Source organism: Rana temporaria, chromosome 1 (assembly GCF_905171775.1).
Source record: "Rana temporaria chromosome 1, aRanTem1.1, whole genome shotgun sequence".
Lineage (NCBI taxonomy): Eukaryota > Metazoa > Chordata > Amphibia > Anura > Ranidae > Rana > Rana temporaria.
In genome coordinates, this window is record NC_053489.1 from 279,918,644 (window position 1) to 279,936,360 (window position 17,717).

General features: G+C 43.3%; 1 protein-coding gene across 1 annotated transcript in view; it reads right to left on the reverse strand.

Annotated features, from left to right (window-relative positions):
* Positions 1-17,717, reverse strand: part of PCSK5 (proprotein convertase subtilisin/kexin type 5) — a 508,063-nt gene that overhangs the window by 44,385 nt on the left and 445,961 nt on the right. The window contains exons 30-32 of the mRNA XM_040356083.1: positions 10,267-10,484; positions 7,924-8,160; positions 696-923 (exon numbers count right to left, since the gene is read on the reverse strand). Of these exons, the coding sequence (XP_040212017.1) occupies positions 696-923; positions 7,924-8,160; positions 10,267-10,484 (683 nt within the window). The remainder of the gene's footprint in view (positions 1-695; positions 924-7,923; positions 8,161-10,266; positions 10,485-17,717) is intronic.

The following is a 17,717-nucleotide window of genomic DNA, read 5'->3' on the forward strand; positions in this document are numbered from 1 at the left end:
GAAAACTGCCATGACAGCTTTTGGCCGGGAAAACTGGCCATGTGGATGCTCCATGGCAGTTTTCCCGACAAGAAAACCGCCGTGAATCCCGGCAGGAAAAATTAGATCATGTTCTCTTTTTTCCTGCCGCGATTCCTGTCGGTCTTTTCCCCGGCAGTTTCTCTATGGGAAACACTGCAGTGGAGCATACACACGGCCGGGATTCCCGGCCAAAGCTCTCACCGCAGTTTTCCCGATGGGAAAACCTCTGGTGAGTACATGGGGAAAGTGACCGAGCAGGTTCTCGTTTTTTTTACCGCCGGGAATCCTGATCATGTGTAAAAAAGTAAGTTTTGCCTAAAGTTTTACCTTAACAGGGGTTAGAAAAAATGTCAATTATATAGCTACTGTATAGTTAGGCTATCAGATATAGTTAATTTGACTAACTGAATAGTTCCTGCAGTAATCTTCCTTCCTTCCTTGATTTTTTCTCTCTTTTTCCCATTCCCATTTTTTCTTTATAGTGTACTAAGAAGTTGCATTTTCTTTATCAACCATAATATTTCACCATATTTCACTTTTTTCATACTTAGTTGTCATTATATCGGCTGCTGCCATTGTTTTGCATAAACACACTGTCCAAATGTTGAATAAAAATGCTAAAATAGTTTTGACCTCAATACCCGTATACTCATATGGCTTCCCCCCAAACTTACTGAGAAGGTAGTAGTTGTCTTTGCAGCTTAAACACTGGTGTTCACTGGCTCCTGTACACCGTGAACACTTCCTATGACACGGGAGGCAGCCTTTCTGACCATCCATATATTCATGGAGGTTGCACTCTTTATATGACACACAGTGACCTTGGCCGTTTTTAACTAAATCCTCTTTACATTCGTCACAAGTCTTAAATGAATAGCAAGATTTACAAGTGCTGTCACAATCTGAAAGAAAATAAATTTACAGGGAATAAATTATTAAACACCAACATATACTATAAATTTCCGTATTATGCATACAAAGGTTCCAATCAACCATTACACAAAAAGAGTAATAAAAAAACAGACATACACTGAAATACAAGTACAATTACAACTTATCTTTTTTGTGTTGGCCATTTTAGATCAGCTTAAAGCAGTGGTTGTCAACTCCTGTCCCGGGACCCACTAACAGGCCAGGTTTGCAAGACAGCGGAAATACATCACAGGTGATACTGTAACATTTGCTGCTCAGTGATTGCAGTATTCTAGTCTGCAACTCCCCAAGGTAATACTTAAATCTGGCCGGTTAGTGGGTCCTGAGGACAGGAGTTGAGAACGACTGGCTTAAAGGGTACCTCCACCCAAAACATTTTTTTATTTTGGTTGGAGTGGGCATATTTATTGGTTGGAGTGTCAGATTTGTATTTCAGCTTATGTTGCCAATGGGGACATTTGCCCTCATTAAAATAATGAATTACGTCAATTGTGATGAAATGTGCAGGGCGGGGCATACATGCTGACATCATTGTGCACACTCGGGCTATGGCATGATTGGGTTGTACATGCGGTTTTAATGCACACTTTTATGAGTATGTTGGTTTATTGAATAAACATAGAGTTTTAAACTTTACAGCATTATGATTTGTGCAGTTTATATTTTTCCTGACTGGGGCCTGATATCCATTAATTCTTGGAGCCATTGGGAGGAATTAAAGTTTACGATGTATTCAAGACACATTATGATCCATCATATCATGAGCGGCAAGCACATCTCGCCACTTTTAATTAAGAGGTCTTAGTATCTGGTAAGCAACATATGATCCTGGTTGGTGGTGTCTCGCAGTGTCAATTTTGTTTTGAGTTTTACGTGGTGTGAGCAAGGTCACTGCACTAAAATTTTGTGTCTTTGTACTATTGAAGTTATTATTTTTGTGAGTATATGAATGTTTATATTAAGATCACAATTTGATTATGGTATTATACTATACCTGTATGCAATCTGTTCTTTTTTCCTACTGGGTTATGAGTATAATTGAGTTTCTGGAGCCATTTTAGGAAGTGGAGGGTCCTACTGTGAAAAATCGATCTTACATTACACACTACCCTTTGATGAAGGGCAAGCTCATGGGACCTCCTGTAATTAAGGGGTCTCATCTTTTGGTGGACAGCTTAGGAACTCTGGTGTTGGATACGATTGTCACTCTGAATTTGCACAGTGATATTGGAAACAAATGTACACAAGAGTAGGATTATGTTGGACTCTATTTGATGGACATTATCTGTTTTCCACACATCTTTTGTTTTTATTCACTATTAAAGTGATAGTTCTACAAAATGTGTTATATATCATGAGTAGATATATGTTTTTGCCTTTTTTGAAGGGCTGCTGTCAGGATTATACTTGGCACAATATATATTTTTTTATAAATTCTATATTTATAATGACCAAGATACTGTGCAGGTAGTACATCAAGCAAAACGGAAACACATGAGCTTACAATTCACGATATAGTTGCAGTTTAAGAAACCTGCAAGTCAGTATATAGAAACTATAATAAGGCACCAATATAGAACTTGTGTATTGCCGTTCTTCCTACCAGCTGCACCGTAGCCCTGCCACAGTTCTTTTTTTCAAGTTTAACATGCAGAGAAACCAAGAACAGACAGACAAAACTTGTTAGGGGAGGTATAAGAAATGGGAAAAGTAAAAAAAAAAGGAAAAGGGGGGGGGGGGGCAGCAAAGGTTTGTGGGGAGAGTGTGAGTCGGTTGGTGAAGGTGGAAGGACTGGGGGGTCCACCCTCCCTTCTACGGCACTCCCATCGCCATTGCCACAGTTGCACCTAGAAAGTCTTTGTACATCACCCAGGGTGTCCAAATTTGAAAGTATTTTTCAAGATTGATTTCTAAGACATTCAGTTAATTGTTTCATGAGTTAAATGTCCAAGACTACAGCTCGCCATTGCCCTATGTTGGGAGGATCAGTTGTTTTCCAGAGAGCCTGTATGCACGCTTTTGCACAGCATTCAAAAGGTGTTTCGAGAGTGAGTTTTTGTAACATATATATATTATATATATATATTTGCATATTATTTAGGAGGTAGGTGGCGGGTGAATCTGCTAGGGATGATTTGGTTAAGGTTTTGATGGAATAGTTTACTTCCAACCAGAGGGTAGTGAATCTTAAGCAGTCCCAAAGGTTTTTTAGGAGATGGCCTTCCGATTTGAGGCATCACCAGCATTGGGGGTGACACATATTTAACCGGAAACCTAATGCTTCCCTGTATTTTGGGCAAGGTTAGGATAGCTCTGTTTATTCTGGAGGGGCCAGAAGAGTATTTTGAGGAGATGGGAATATGCAGCAACCCTATGAGCCTGTCTGATAGTGTGAAGGACTGTAATTACAGAGTTCTCTAATAGTGTGTAGGAATAGTTCCAGGGACAAGTTAAAAATTGTATGGGATAAGGAACATCCCTGTCATGTACCGTTACTTATTGAAAAGGGAGTGGGAACACAATTATTAACTCTCCAGTTCGGCAGAAGTATTAGCGCTCCAATCCATGTCATTATGTTGGCCCCCGGGCCTATGTGGGCCAATGTATCAGTATTAAGGTTCCAGCTTGCTCTGTTAAAAGCTTTCTATGTGTCTGCAGATAAAAGCACAAAGGGTATGCTTTTCTCATTAACTAAATGAATGACATTTAAAATACTTTGGGTATTGTCCCGTGCCTACCTTTCTGGTACAAAACCAGATTGATTATGATGTATGAGGAGGGGAAAACGGGGCAGTAGGCGACTAGCCAGAATTCTGGTAAATATCTTGAGGTCTACATTCAGGATCGATATTCTTTTGTAACTTTGGCACAGCTGGGGGTTCCTGCCCTCTTTGGTTATACCTGTGATCATGGCCTGGAAGGTGTCTCTTGGAAGAGAGTCACCTTTCAAGTTAGAGTAGAATTTCATTCCTAGTGAGTCTTGAAAGTTTTATAGCAGGAGAGTGGGAACCCATCCGGGCCTGGGGCTTTGTCATTATTTATAGCCTTAAAGCGGGGGTTCACCCAAAAATAAATTTTGAACATTACATTCAGCCGAGTTGTCCTAATGACCCACTTCCGGGTATGTCTTCTGCGGGACTGGGCGTTCCTATCTGATTGACAGGCTTCCGACCGTCGCATACAGCACATCACGAGTTGCCGAAAAAAGCCAAACGTCGGTGCAGCTCTATACGGCGCTTGCTCACCGACGTTCGGCTTCTTTCGGCAACTCGTGACGCTCAGTATGCGACGGTCGGAAGCCTGTCAATCAGATAGGAACGCCCAGTCCCACAGAAGACATACCCGGAAGTGGCGGTGAAAATAAGGTATGTACGGGGGAAAAAAAAAAAACATTAGGACAACTCGGCTGAATGTAATGTTAAAAATTTTTTTGGGGGTAAACCTCCACTTTAAGGGCCATGTTGAATTCCGCAGAGTCGTATATAGCAACTAATAGCCATCTGGGTTTGCAACTGTGATCCAGAATGTTCAGTCTGTCATAAAGTATATACATTTTAATAATAAGACCTAAAGGCATCGGCTATAGAAGGTGATCCCTTAACTAGCATCCCTCTCTTGTGAGAAATGTAATTCCTAGATCTAATGTCTCAAAGTGCTAACAGTTTGCCTGGCTTGTTAACATATTCATAAAAAAGCATCTGCACTGAGGTAATTTTGCATTCAATCTACTAGTGAGTAGTTCATTGAGTTTGTTCCTCAGGACACCTAGTTTATTTTATTTTATTGACTTTGTATGACACCAAGCACAGAATGCATTAGGTTTTTTGAGCATAGCTTCACACTTTGTCACAAACTGACTGTAAGTAAAAAACTTTTTATAGGACTTTCTTGTTGTGTCTGTAGTCATTTCTAGGGTGTGTGCACTCTGATATTGAGGTATAGTAAAACCTTGGTTTGCGAGCATAATTCGTTCCAGAAACATACTTGTAATCCAAAGATTTTTTTTACAGGGTATAAAAGAGAAGAGAGGTGCCTCTAAGTGTAGCAATAAGTTGCTAAATGTTGTACCTTCATTAAATGTAACCATATTGCTACACTTAGGCCCCGTACTCACGACCAAACATGTCTGCTGAAACTGGTCCGCAGACCAGTTTCAGCAGACATGTTTGGCCATGTGTTGGCCCGAGCGGACCATTTTCGGGCGGATCGGACAGGTTTCCAGCGGACAACTGTTTCCTGGACTTGCTTTAAAACAGTCCGCTGGAAACCTGTCCGCCTGGACATGTACGGTCGTCTGTACAGACCTACCGTACATGTCCTGCCGCCCGCCATCCCTCGCATGCGTCGAATGACTTCGACCCATGCGTGGAAGCATTTTAAAGGCGGGTCATCGACGCGGCGACACCGCGGACACGCCCCGCGTATTGTTTACGCGCGGACCTCTGTTCGATGGTGTGTATAGCCATCGAACAGAAGTCCCCGGGCAGTCCCCGGCCAGACATGTCCGATGGAAACGGTCTGCAGACCGTTTTCATCGGACATGTCCTGCCGTGAGTACAAGGCCTTAGAGACTTCTCTCTTCTTTTTTTATACTCAGTTGTGACATGACGCTACTCAAGACATCGCTTGTATATCAAGGCAAAATGTATTAAAACATTTTGCTTGTCTTGCAAAACGCTCTCAAACCAAGTTACTCTCAAACCAAGGTTTTACTGTATTTGAGTGAGTAGTTAATTTAGAGTGTGCGGCATTTCTCTACTGTATGTCACATTTAATAGCAATACAAATGTTTTACTTCTTTACACAAGTTTACTGTAAATGCATACATCCTTGTGAGTTGTGTGCAAGGGCGGATCCAGAGTCTAGTCTCGGGAGGGGCACTGCCAGAAAATAAGGTGTTGCTTACAGAACTCAATTAGGTGTCCGATGTGTCCGCTGCAATGTTGCAGTACCGCTAAAAAATCAATGATCGCCGCCATTACTAGTAAAAAATATTTAAATATAAATGCCATAAATCTATCCCATAGTTTGTAGACGATTGTCAGGGACTGCAGACATGGTACAAGAGATGGTCAGAGACTGCAGACGTGGTACAAGAGATGGTCAGAGACTGCAGACATGGTACAAGAGATGGTCAGAGACTGCAGACGTGGTACAGGAGATGGTCAGAGACTGCAGACGTGGTACAAGGGATGGTCAGAGACTGCAGACGTGGTACAAGAGATGGTCAGAGACTGCAGGCATGGTACAAGGGATGGTCAGAGACTGCAGACATGGTATAAGAGATGGTCAGAGACTGCAGGCATGGTACAAGAGATGGTCAGAGACTGCAGACATGGTACAGGAGATGGTCAGAGACTGCAGACGTGGTACAAGGGATGGTCAGAGACTGCAGACGTGGTACAAGGGATGGTCAAAGACTGCAGACGTGGTACAAGAAATGGTCAGAGACTGCAGACGTGGTACAGGAGATGGTCAGAGACTGTAGACGTGGTACAAGGGATGGTCAGAGACTGCAGATGTGGTACAAGAGATGGTCAGAGACTGCAGACGTGGTACAAGAGATGGTCATAGACTGCAGACGTGGTACAGGAGATGGTCAGAGACTGCAGACGTGGTACAGGAGATGGTCAGAGACTGCAGACGTGGTACAGGAGATGGTCAGAGACTGCAGACGTGGTACAAGGGATGGTCAGAGACTGCAGACGTGGTATAAGAGATGGTCAGAGACTGCAGGCATGGTACAAGGGATGGTCAGAGACTGCAGACATGGTATAAAAGATGGTCAGAGACTGCAGGCATGGTACAAGGGATGGTCAGAGACTGCAGACGTGGTATAAGAGATGGTCAGAGACTGCAGGCATGGTACAAGGGATGGTCAGAGACTGCAGACGTGGTATAAGAGATGGTCAGAGACTGCAGGCATGGTACAAGGGATGGTCAGAGACTGAACACATGGTACAAGAGATCAATGCAGCCTCATCAGTGCCCACCATTGCAGCCTCACTGTGCATATGAATGCAGCCCCACCTTTGTGTATAAATTCAGTCCCACTTTTGTATATTAATGCAGTCCCACTTTTGTATATCAATGCAGACCCACTTTTGTATATCAATGCAGACCCACTTTTGTATATCAATGCAGACCCACTTTTGTATATCAATGCAGACCCACTTTTGTATATCAATGCAGCCCCACTTTTGTATATAAATGCAGCCCCACTTTTGTATATAAATGCAGCCCCACTTTTGTCTATGAATGCAGCCCCACTTTTGTATATGAATGCAGTCCCACTTTTGTATATGAATGCAGTCCCACTTTTGTATATACATGCAGTCCCACTTCTGTATATGAATGCAGCCCCACTTTTGTCTATTAATGCAGCCACACTGTGCATGGCACTCACCATGGCATTGCCTCGATCACACACAGCAGGTATCTCCTCTCCCGACGTGTGTCATGGAACAAACAGGAGCTGTAGGTCTGTGTTCGGCTCTAGCAAAGTCCCACCCTAGACGGGCTTGTGTGATAGACAAAACACTGATTCAATCAGTGTTCCATCTCCATCTACTATCACACGAGCAGGTCTAGCACAGGCAGCACAGCCGAACACAGATCCAGCTCTCACACACAGTCAGAGATGCCCGGTGTCATACACGCAGGAGAGAGGGGAGTGCTGCAGTCAGCTACAGCTCAAAGCAGCCTACCAGCCCTGGTGATGAGAGAGAGTTAGAGACTCGGCAGCGGGAGCTGCAGGCACCGCAAAGCAGTTTAAAAAAAAATAGTAAAAAATAAAAAAAAATAAAAAATATATATATATTTTTTTTTAAAGCCAATGTGACATGATTGCCTCGGGGGGGGGGGGGGGGGGGGGGCAATTTCCCTGTTGCCCCCCCCTGGATCCGCCGTTGGTTGTGTGAGAAACAAGTGTGACATACCAACTTTAAAAGCAAAAGAAAATTACTGTACCTTGACAAAATTTGTCCCCAGACATGTAAAAAGTTCCTTGTGGACATCTCCCAAAGCATTCTCCCTTATACAGGAAAAAGCTGGAACTGGCGCACTTCTCACAATCATCTGGGTCAGGTCCATTGCATTTTGCACATATGCCATCACAAGGAAAACATCTACCGTCTTCCCCATAATACCCATCAGGGCAAGAGCTCACACATTTGTCCTTATATAGAAAGTAATCTGGTATGCATTCTGAAAGAGGACAAATAAAGTAAAGACCTGGATATATAGCTATAATTATCACCTTTATGAGTTATGGGAAATAAATGCATATACTATATTTAATATTTTCTAATTGTTTTTAAAATGGAATGAATAAATGTGAATATACTGTATGCAGTAGAACTGTGTACATTTGTTAAATTGAAAGTATTTACCACATTTTTAATACAACGATACACTTTTTATTGGTTTTGTTTGGAAATTTTGAACTTCAGTATTACATTACAGGTATGTATACACAATATTGCTAAAATGTTAGAAACTAGGGTTGTCCCGATACCGATACCGAGTATTTGCGGGAGTACTTGTACTCCCGCAAATGCCCCCGATGCCTAAATAGAATACTTAGCATATATGGGGGACATGGCTGCATATATGGGGGGGACATGGCTGCAGATATGGGGGACAAGGCTGCATATATGGGGGATATGGGGGACATGGCTGCATATATGGGGGATATGGGGGACATGGCTGCATATATGGGGGGACATGGCTGCATATGTGGGGGGACATGGCTGCATATGTGGGGGACATGGCTGCATATGTGGGGGGACATGGCTGCATATGTGGGGGGACATGGCTGCATATGTGGGGGGACAGAGCTGCATATGTGGGGGGACATGGCTGCATATGTGTGGGGACATGGCTGCATTTGTGGGAGGACATGGCTGCATTTGGGGACACATTTAAAAAAAAGTATCGGTATTCGGTATCGGCGAGTACTTGAAAAAAAGTATCGGTACTTGTACTCGGTCCTAAAAAAGTGGTATCGGGACAACCCTATTAGAAACTGATAAAGATTTTCTGTGAAGGTTTTTATTTGAGGACAATGAGGTGGACATTTTGGACAGGGAGGACAACTGGTTCTCAAAAGGTATAAAAGGGACCATCTATGTTAAAATGAAACAACTATCTTCAAACAGAGATGGAAGCCTTCAAAACCACCAGTCATCCAAGCATAGCACTCACATATATTATGTAACCAAAATATGAGTTTTAACATCTCTACCATAGCCATTTAACACCAATTTTCATCTTCAGCCATCTAATGAGTTTATACCTCAGACTTTGGGGCACAGTGGTGTTTGAATGATGAAAATACAAGAAAGTGGTTTCAAATCATTTTACATCTCCTGTTACATTCTTGAACAACCAACATTTGTCCTGACACATTACATGATACCACGCTGATGGGACAAGGTGAGTGAGTAAGCTCAGTGTGGCTATAATGCCCTGTACACACGATCGGTTCATCCGATGAAAGCGCTCTGATGGATTTTTACATCAGATATCCGATGAAGCTGACTTTCATCAGTCTTGCCTACACACTATCATTTAAAAAAACGATCGTGTCAAAACGCGGTGACGTAAAACACAACGACGTGCTGAGAAAAATGAAGTTCAATGCTTCCGAGCATGCGTCAACTTGATTCTGAGCATGCGTTGATTTTTAACCGATGGATTTCCCAACAGACGATCGTTTTTTTCTATAGTTTTTTTAACCATCAGATAATTTTAAAACAGGTTCTAAGTTTTTTCACCGATGGGAAAAAAAATGATGGGGCCCACACACACGATCGGTTCGTCTAATGAAAACGGTCCATCAGACCGTTTTCATCAGACGAACCGATCGTGTGTACGCGGCATAAATGTCAGGGTATATTCCTGTCAGGGTATATTAGAACTGAGGAATCTGCTTGGATGAGTGGTAGACTCCGTTACCATTACTAAACAAGTCCAGCAGAATGTGACTAAAGCTGGCTATACAATAGTAGAATTTTGTTGCAAATTTTTTTGCTTTAAGAATGTTTGTTTGATTTTCTAATTGTTATTGGGGTCAAAGCGGCGTTCATTTTCTACCACAGTGGCAAGAAAATTTGAAGCATCTGGATGGAATTTTTTAATCAAATTTTATCGAATTTCTAATAGCGCATAAGGTTTTAGCTTGGTAAAGTCCATTCATTCCAAAATCGCATGTTAAAAAGCAAATACAATTTTTAACTACTTTCAAATGAACTAATACCAGTTATCCCATGTCTGAATAGATGCTAGTAGTGCAAAAGTGATAAACAGTACCTGTACAGGTTTCTTCATCAACACAAGACAGGCAGCTGGAAGGACAGTGTCGGCAGACACCATTAACATTTACAAACTTGGAAGAACAGTCACTTTGACATGTAGCTAGCTCCAAAACTTTAGGTGCATGGCATGACAGGCAATAGTCTGCTTGTTTATCACAGGTGTTGCAGCCCTTGCTGCATTCGGTGCAGCCTCCTCCGAAGCTAAAGAAGCCTCTGCGAACAAAGGTAAAAAAAAAAAAGTCTGTTAATATAAATCTTCATTAAAGAACAAATCACAACATAAACACCTAAAACAGTTTATAAAAGTAGCAGTTACTATATTTACAGTGAATGTTTTATATGGTATATTTGCTATAGGATGCCAGGGATGGGTTCTGGACAGGAGTATATATTTCCCTATGAGTAAGCTCCGGTGGGCGGAGTTAAACATGTTGGGGGTGTGGCTTGGCAAGGTCCAGGCTGAGACTGCTATTCACTATCACACAGCAGGCTTTGACTTAATGTGTGGCTCCCGGGACACCCATCACTCTCTACCATTGCCTGAAGCATAGACAAGCTCCCTTCCTGGCCAGCACTCACAGCAGTGGGCACAAAACTTCATTCCCATACAGCTTGAGTGGCTCACACACATCTTGGTTTGCAGTATATATTGCCCCACTATTTGTGTTGTGATTCCTTAAGGAGACATTTTTAGTAGTCAGGGGTTCTCACCTATGCGGGGTGAGGGGTTCTAGGATAGTCTGGTTGAACAAGAGAGGACTGATTTCAGGATTCTCTGGATTGGCAAGTCTTCATTTGGGACTAATGCTGCGTACATACGATCATTTTTCGGCATGAAAAAAACAACATTTTTAAAAAATTTCATTCAAAATGATGGTGTGTGGGCTTCACATCATTTTCGGGTTCTGAAAAACGACAAAAATTTTTTCCGAACATGCTACATTTTTTAACGACGTTTTAAATGGTCGTTTTTCGGGTTGTAAAAAATGATCGTGTGTGGGCTAAAACGACGTTAAAAACCTGCGCATGCTCAGAAGCAAGTTATGAGTAAGCACATTCATCATGCTGTAACAGACAGAAAAGCGCGAATCGTCTTTTTCTAACAGGAAATCAGCTAAAGCATCCCCAAGGGTGGCGTCATCCGCATGGAACTTCCCCTTTATAGTGCCGTCGTACGTGTTGTACGTCACCGCGCTTTGCTAGAGCATTTTTTTCAAAACGATGGTGTGTGAGCTACGTCGTTTTAATGATGAAGTTAGAAAAAAACAACGGGCTAGATTCAGATAGATCAGCGGATCTTTAGATCCGCGTGATCTATGTGATTTAAGATCCGCTGCCGCAAGTTTGAGAGGCAAGTGGCTAATTCACTAAACACTTACCTCCAAACTTGCGGCAGCGGATCGTAAATACCCTGGCGGAATTCAAATTCCGCGGCTAGGGGGAGTATACTATTAAAATCAGGCGCGTTCCCACGCCGATTTAAATGCGCATGCGCCGTCCGCGAATTTTCCCGGCGTGCATTGCTCCCAATGACGTCGCTAGGACGTCAGTGGTTTCGACGCTTACGTAAATGACGTCCATCCGTATTCGAGAACAACTTACGCAAACGACGTAAAAAAAACAAAAATTGACGCGGGAACGACGGCTATACTTAACATTGGCTGCGCCTCATAGAAGCAGGGGTAAGTATACGCCGGGAAAACTGCTACGGAAACGTCGTAACAACACTACGTCGGGTCCGTGTACGTTCGTGAATTGCCATATCTCGCTGATTTACATATTTCTCAGTGTAAATCAGCGAGAACGCCCCCCGCGGCCATTTTTAAATTGCAGTTAAGATCCGACGGTGTAACACAGTTACACCTGTCGGATCTTAGGCATATCTATGCGTAACTGATTCTATGAATCAGGCGCATAGATACGACCAGCCTAAGTCAGAGATACGACGGCGTATCAGGAGATACACCATCGTATCTCTCTGTGAATCTAGCCCACAGTTTTTTCTACATGCCGAAAAACTACGCTTTTTTTCATGCTGAAACATGATCGTGTGTACGCGGCATTAGAATTCAGCGTCTCGGAGAGGATTTGGGTGGGAATGAGCTGCAAAACCATGATTACAAGGATCTTGGTCCCAAAAGGGTTACCAATCTGCATGAGAGTCCAGAGAAGGAACCGGAAACAACCAGCCATGTCTGTGATGTACAGTGGAGTGGTTCGCAGCTATGAGCAAGTTTGAACTGTCTTTGCTAACCTCCTGCAGCATTTGAAGCATCCTGAAATGGAAGGAAACACTAAACCCTGGTATGGGACTGGTATATTGGTGGTGAGCCATAGTATTGGTTTTCATGATGCCAGAATTATAGACTGTTTATGTTTACTTTAGCTGAAGGAAGTTGTTTGTTTGCTTGATTTTTTAAAAACAATAAAGAGCTGATGCTCTTCATAGTACAATATACACTAATTTTTTGCCTTACATCTCTAATTTAAACTAAATGGGTTGTTTTACAAGGTCCACATATACTTTAAGGAATATCAAGCCACCCCTTGCAGTGTCATTTAATTCCTTAGCAGTCCTATCTCACTTTACAGCCTATGTTAGTCCCTGCTCCAGAAATATCCCTAAAAGTCACACAAACACAAGGCCAGTTTAGATGGAAACAAAGGGCCAGATCCACAGACGAAGTACACCGGCGTACTTTCAAAATTCCTGCGTCGTATCGTTGTTTTGAATCCTCAAAACAAGATACAACGGCTTCTGGGTTAGATCCGACAGGTGTACGTCTTCGTACGCCTTCGGATCTAAGATGCAATACTTCGGCGTCCGCTGGGTGGCGTTCACGTTGTTTTCCGCGTCGGGTATGCAAATTAGCGATTTACGACGATCCACGAACGTACACGCGGCCGTCGCATTTTCTAACGTCGTCTGTACTCGGCTTTTTCCGGCGTATAGTTAAAGCTGGTATTTTGCGGCGTATAGATAGACTTGCCATGTTAAGTATGGCCGTCTTTCCCGCGTCGAAATTTGAATTTTTTTTTTTGCGTAAGTCGTTTGTGAATAGGGATGGACGTAACTCACGTCTAAGTTCAAAAAATGACGTAATTGCAACGTCATTTAGCGCAATGCACGGCGGGAAATTTAGGAACGATGCATGCGCATTTCATTCGGCGCGGGGACGCGCTTCATTTAAATGAAACCCGCCCCCAACCCGCCCAATTTGAAATACGCCGCCAGAAATACACTACGCTGCCGTAACTTGCGGCGCGAACTCGCTGAGGATTTGAAAATGCGCCAGGTAAGGTACGGCGGCGTAGTGTATCTCTGAAACGCTGCGCCAATGTATTTCTTTCTGGATCTGCCCCTAAATAGTCAGCCAATGTATTTGGATTGTGGAAGAAAAATGCAGCACCCTAAAAAATCAACAAAAACACCATGAAGTTAGTGCCTTTTGTGGGAATTAAACTTAAGGCCCCAGTCAAAAGTGCCAACCAACCACTAAGCCAATCTGTTGCTTGTTTGAATAATTAATAATATAGATGATAACAAACACTGTTCAATTTAAAGTAGGTCTAAAGGTTATGGTAATGTTAATTTACTTAATTTATTAACATGGTGTGTAGACAGCATTATTTATACAAGATAGCAAATAACTTCGGATACTCTAGCACAGTGATGGCGAACCTTTTTGAGCCCGAGTGCCCAAACCGCGACGCAAAACCAACGTATTTCTTTCAAAGTGCCAACACAGAATTAAACCCACCAGCGGCTCTGTACAGAGGATGGGACTGATCATCCTTCTATGAATGAGCCCTAAGAGGTAAAAAACGTAAGATTCTGCCAGATTCGCTCAGAATGCAGGGTTCAGGAATGCATTGTGCTTAGAATGCACTGTGCAACATACACTGACCTACCTTACACATGCACTGACCTACCTAATGAGGCACAATGTTTCCCAATGACACCAATAATGAGGCACAATGACACCAATGAGGGGGGTAAAATGTTTCCCAATTACACGAATAATGAGGCCAAATAACAGCAATGATGGGGCACAAGGTTTCCAAATGAGGCACAATGACACCAATGAGGGGGGTAAAATGTTTCCCAATGACACTAAGAATGAGGCCAAATAACAGCAATGATGGGGCACACGGTTTCCAAATGAGGCACAATGACACCAATGAGGGGGGTAAAATGTTTCCCAATGACACTAAGAATGAGGCCAAATAACAGCAATGATGGGGCACAAGGTTTCCAAATGAGGCACAATGACACCAATGAGGGGGGTAAAATGTTTCCCAATGACACTAAGAATGAGGCCAAATAACAGCAATGATGGGGCACAAGGTTTCCAAATGAGGCACAATGACACCAATGAGGGGGGTAAAATGTTTCCCAATGACACTAAGAATGAGGCCAAATAACAGCAATGATGGGGCACACGGTTTCCAAATGAGGCACAATGACACCAATGAGGGGGGTAAAATGTTTCCCAATGACACTAAGAATGAGGCCAAATAACAGCAATGATGGGGCACAAGGTTTCCAAATGAGGCACAATGACACCAATGAGGGGGGTAAAATGTTTCCCAATGACACTAAGAATGAGGCCAAATAACAGCAATGATGGGGCACACGGTTTCCAAATGAGGCACAATGACACCAATGAGGGGGTAAAATGTTTCCCAATGACACTAAGAATGAGGCCAAATAACAGCAATGATGGGGCATATGGTTTCCAAATGAGGCACAATGACACCAATGAGGGGGGTAAAATGTTTCCCAATTACACTAATAATGAGGCCAAATAACAGCAATGATGGGGCACAAGGTTTCCAAATGACACCTATAATAAGGCACAATGTCCCAATGACACTAAGAATGAGGCCAAATAACAGCAATGATGGGGCACAAGGTTTCCAAATGAGGCACAATGACACCAATGAGGGGGGTAAAATGTTTCCCAATTACACTAATAATGAGGCCAAATAACAGCAATGATGGGGCACAAGGTTTCCAAATGACACCTATAATAAGGCACAATGTCCCAATGACACTAAGAATGAGGCCAAATAACAGCAATGATGGGGCACACGGTTTCCAAATGAGGCACAATGACACCAATGAGGGGGTAAAATGTTTCCCAATGACACTAAGAATGAGGCCAAATAACAGCAATGATGGGGCATATGGTTTCCAAATGAGGCACAATGACACCAATGAGGGGGGTAAAATGTTTCCCAATGACACTAAGAATGAGGCCAAATAACAGCAATGATGGGGCACACGGTTTCCAAATGAGGCACAATGACACCAATGAGGGGGTAAAATGTTTCCCAATGACACTAAGAATGAGGCCAAATAACAGCAATGATGGGGCATATGGTTTCCAAATGAGGCACAATGACACCAATGAGGGGGGTAAAATGTTTCCCAATTACACTAATAATGAGGCCAAATAACAGCAATGATGGGGCACAAGGTTTCCAAATGACACCTATAATAAGGCACAATGTCCCAATGACACTAAGAATGAGGCCAAATAACAGCAATGATGGGGCACAAGGTTTCCAAATGAGGCACAATGACACCAATGAGGGGGGTAAAATGTTTCCCAATTACACTAATAATGAGGCCAAATAACAGCAATGATGGGGCACAAGGTTTCCAAATGACACCTATAATAAGGCACAATGTCCCAATGACACTAAGAATGAGGCCAAATAACAGCAATGATGGGGCACACGGTTTCCAAATGAGGCACAATGACACCAATGAGGGGGTAAAATGTTTCCCAATGACACTAAGAATGAGGCCAAATAACAGCAATGATGGGGCATATGGTTTCCAAATGAGGCACAATGACACCAATGAGGGGGGTAAAATGTTTCCCAATTACACTAATAATGAGGCCAAATAACAGCAATGATGGGGCACAAGGTTTCCAAATGACACCTATAATAAGGCACAATGTCCCAATGACACTAAGAATGAGGCCAAATAACAGCAATGATGGGGCACAAGGTTTCCAAATGAGGCACAATGACACCAATGAGGGGGGTAAAATGTTTCCCAATTACACTAATAATGAGGCCCAATGATGGGGTACAAGGTTTCCCAATGATACCAATAATGAGGCCCAATGACACCAATGATGGGGTACAAGGATTCACAATGATACCAATAATAACGGGGCACAATTCCCAGGGCTGCTGTTTAAAAATGTATATATATATATATTTTTTCCAATGAAGAAAAACGATAATTTCACCCAACAAAGTGTATGACAAGCAAGTGTATTGGCAAAGAGAAAATCTGCAAAGGCACTTTCTGGAGAGATTCCCAGGAAATCTTTTATTTTGGGGGTTAATCTGGATCCTAGACACAGGGCCAGGATGAAGGAGGTGAAACCAGACAGGAAGGAGTTGAAGTTGAAGGGGAAGGTACCTCCAGCAGTTGGTATGGTTAGCATGGCTCCGGTCAGCAGGATGTACATTAGGAGCTTAAACCTCGGCCTCTAAGAAGCAGGACTCCACAAACAGAACTGATCTACACATGATGTCCACATCTCACCTGTCTCCAGTGTCTGTGTCTCCCAATCCGACAGCGCGTTCCCGCCCGCACATCACCCCTGATTCCAGCCGCATGGGAGCCATGTTCTCTGTCACACCCACCCCAGACACATCACCGCTGGCCCCAGAGACTTGTGGGAGCCGGGTCTTATCATTCACGCCCACCTCAGACACGTCATTGCTTGCCCTAGAGACCTGTGGGATGTGTAGTTTGATGGGGGCCGAATCAGTTTCTATTGTCCGAGGATTTTTTACAACACCGGTCGGTGTTTGCTTTTCTCCTGGCGTGCCCACAGAGAGGGCTTGACGTGCCAGGTGTGGCACGCGTGCCACGCGTTCGCCATCACTGCTCTAGCATTTTATGCAGGGTATAATGGTGATCAGAGTATCTGTCTTAATCTTCCAGTGTCTCTAGCTGTATTTAAATGAATTGCACATGGTACATGTTGTGACATTTCAGGACTGTGTATGCTGGGGTTCTTTAACCACTTGCCAACCAGCCGCCGTCGTTATACGGCGACAGTTCGGCACGTTCCCATAAATCGCTGTAGGCATACGGCGGTCCCTTTAAGGAGCTGTAGCAGGCGTGCATGTGTGCCCGCTGCATGGCGATGTCCGCCAGCCACCCGCGATCATGACAGATCCCCGTTTTGACAGGTAAGTTAGAGAGAGATCTGCTGAAGCTAGTGATCAAGATCATCGCACTCTCTCCTCCTCCAGTCAGCCTAGCCCCCATACAGTTAGGCCTTGTACACACGATCAGTCTAAACCGATGAAAACGGACTGAAGGACTGTTTCATTGGTCCAAACCGACCGCGTGTGGGCCCCATCGGTCAGTTATCCTTCGGTCCAAAAAAATAGAACTTGCTTTAA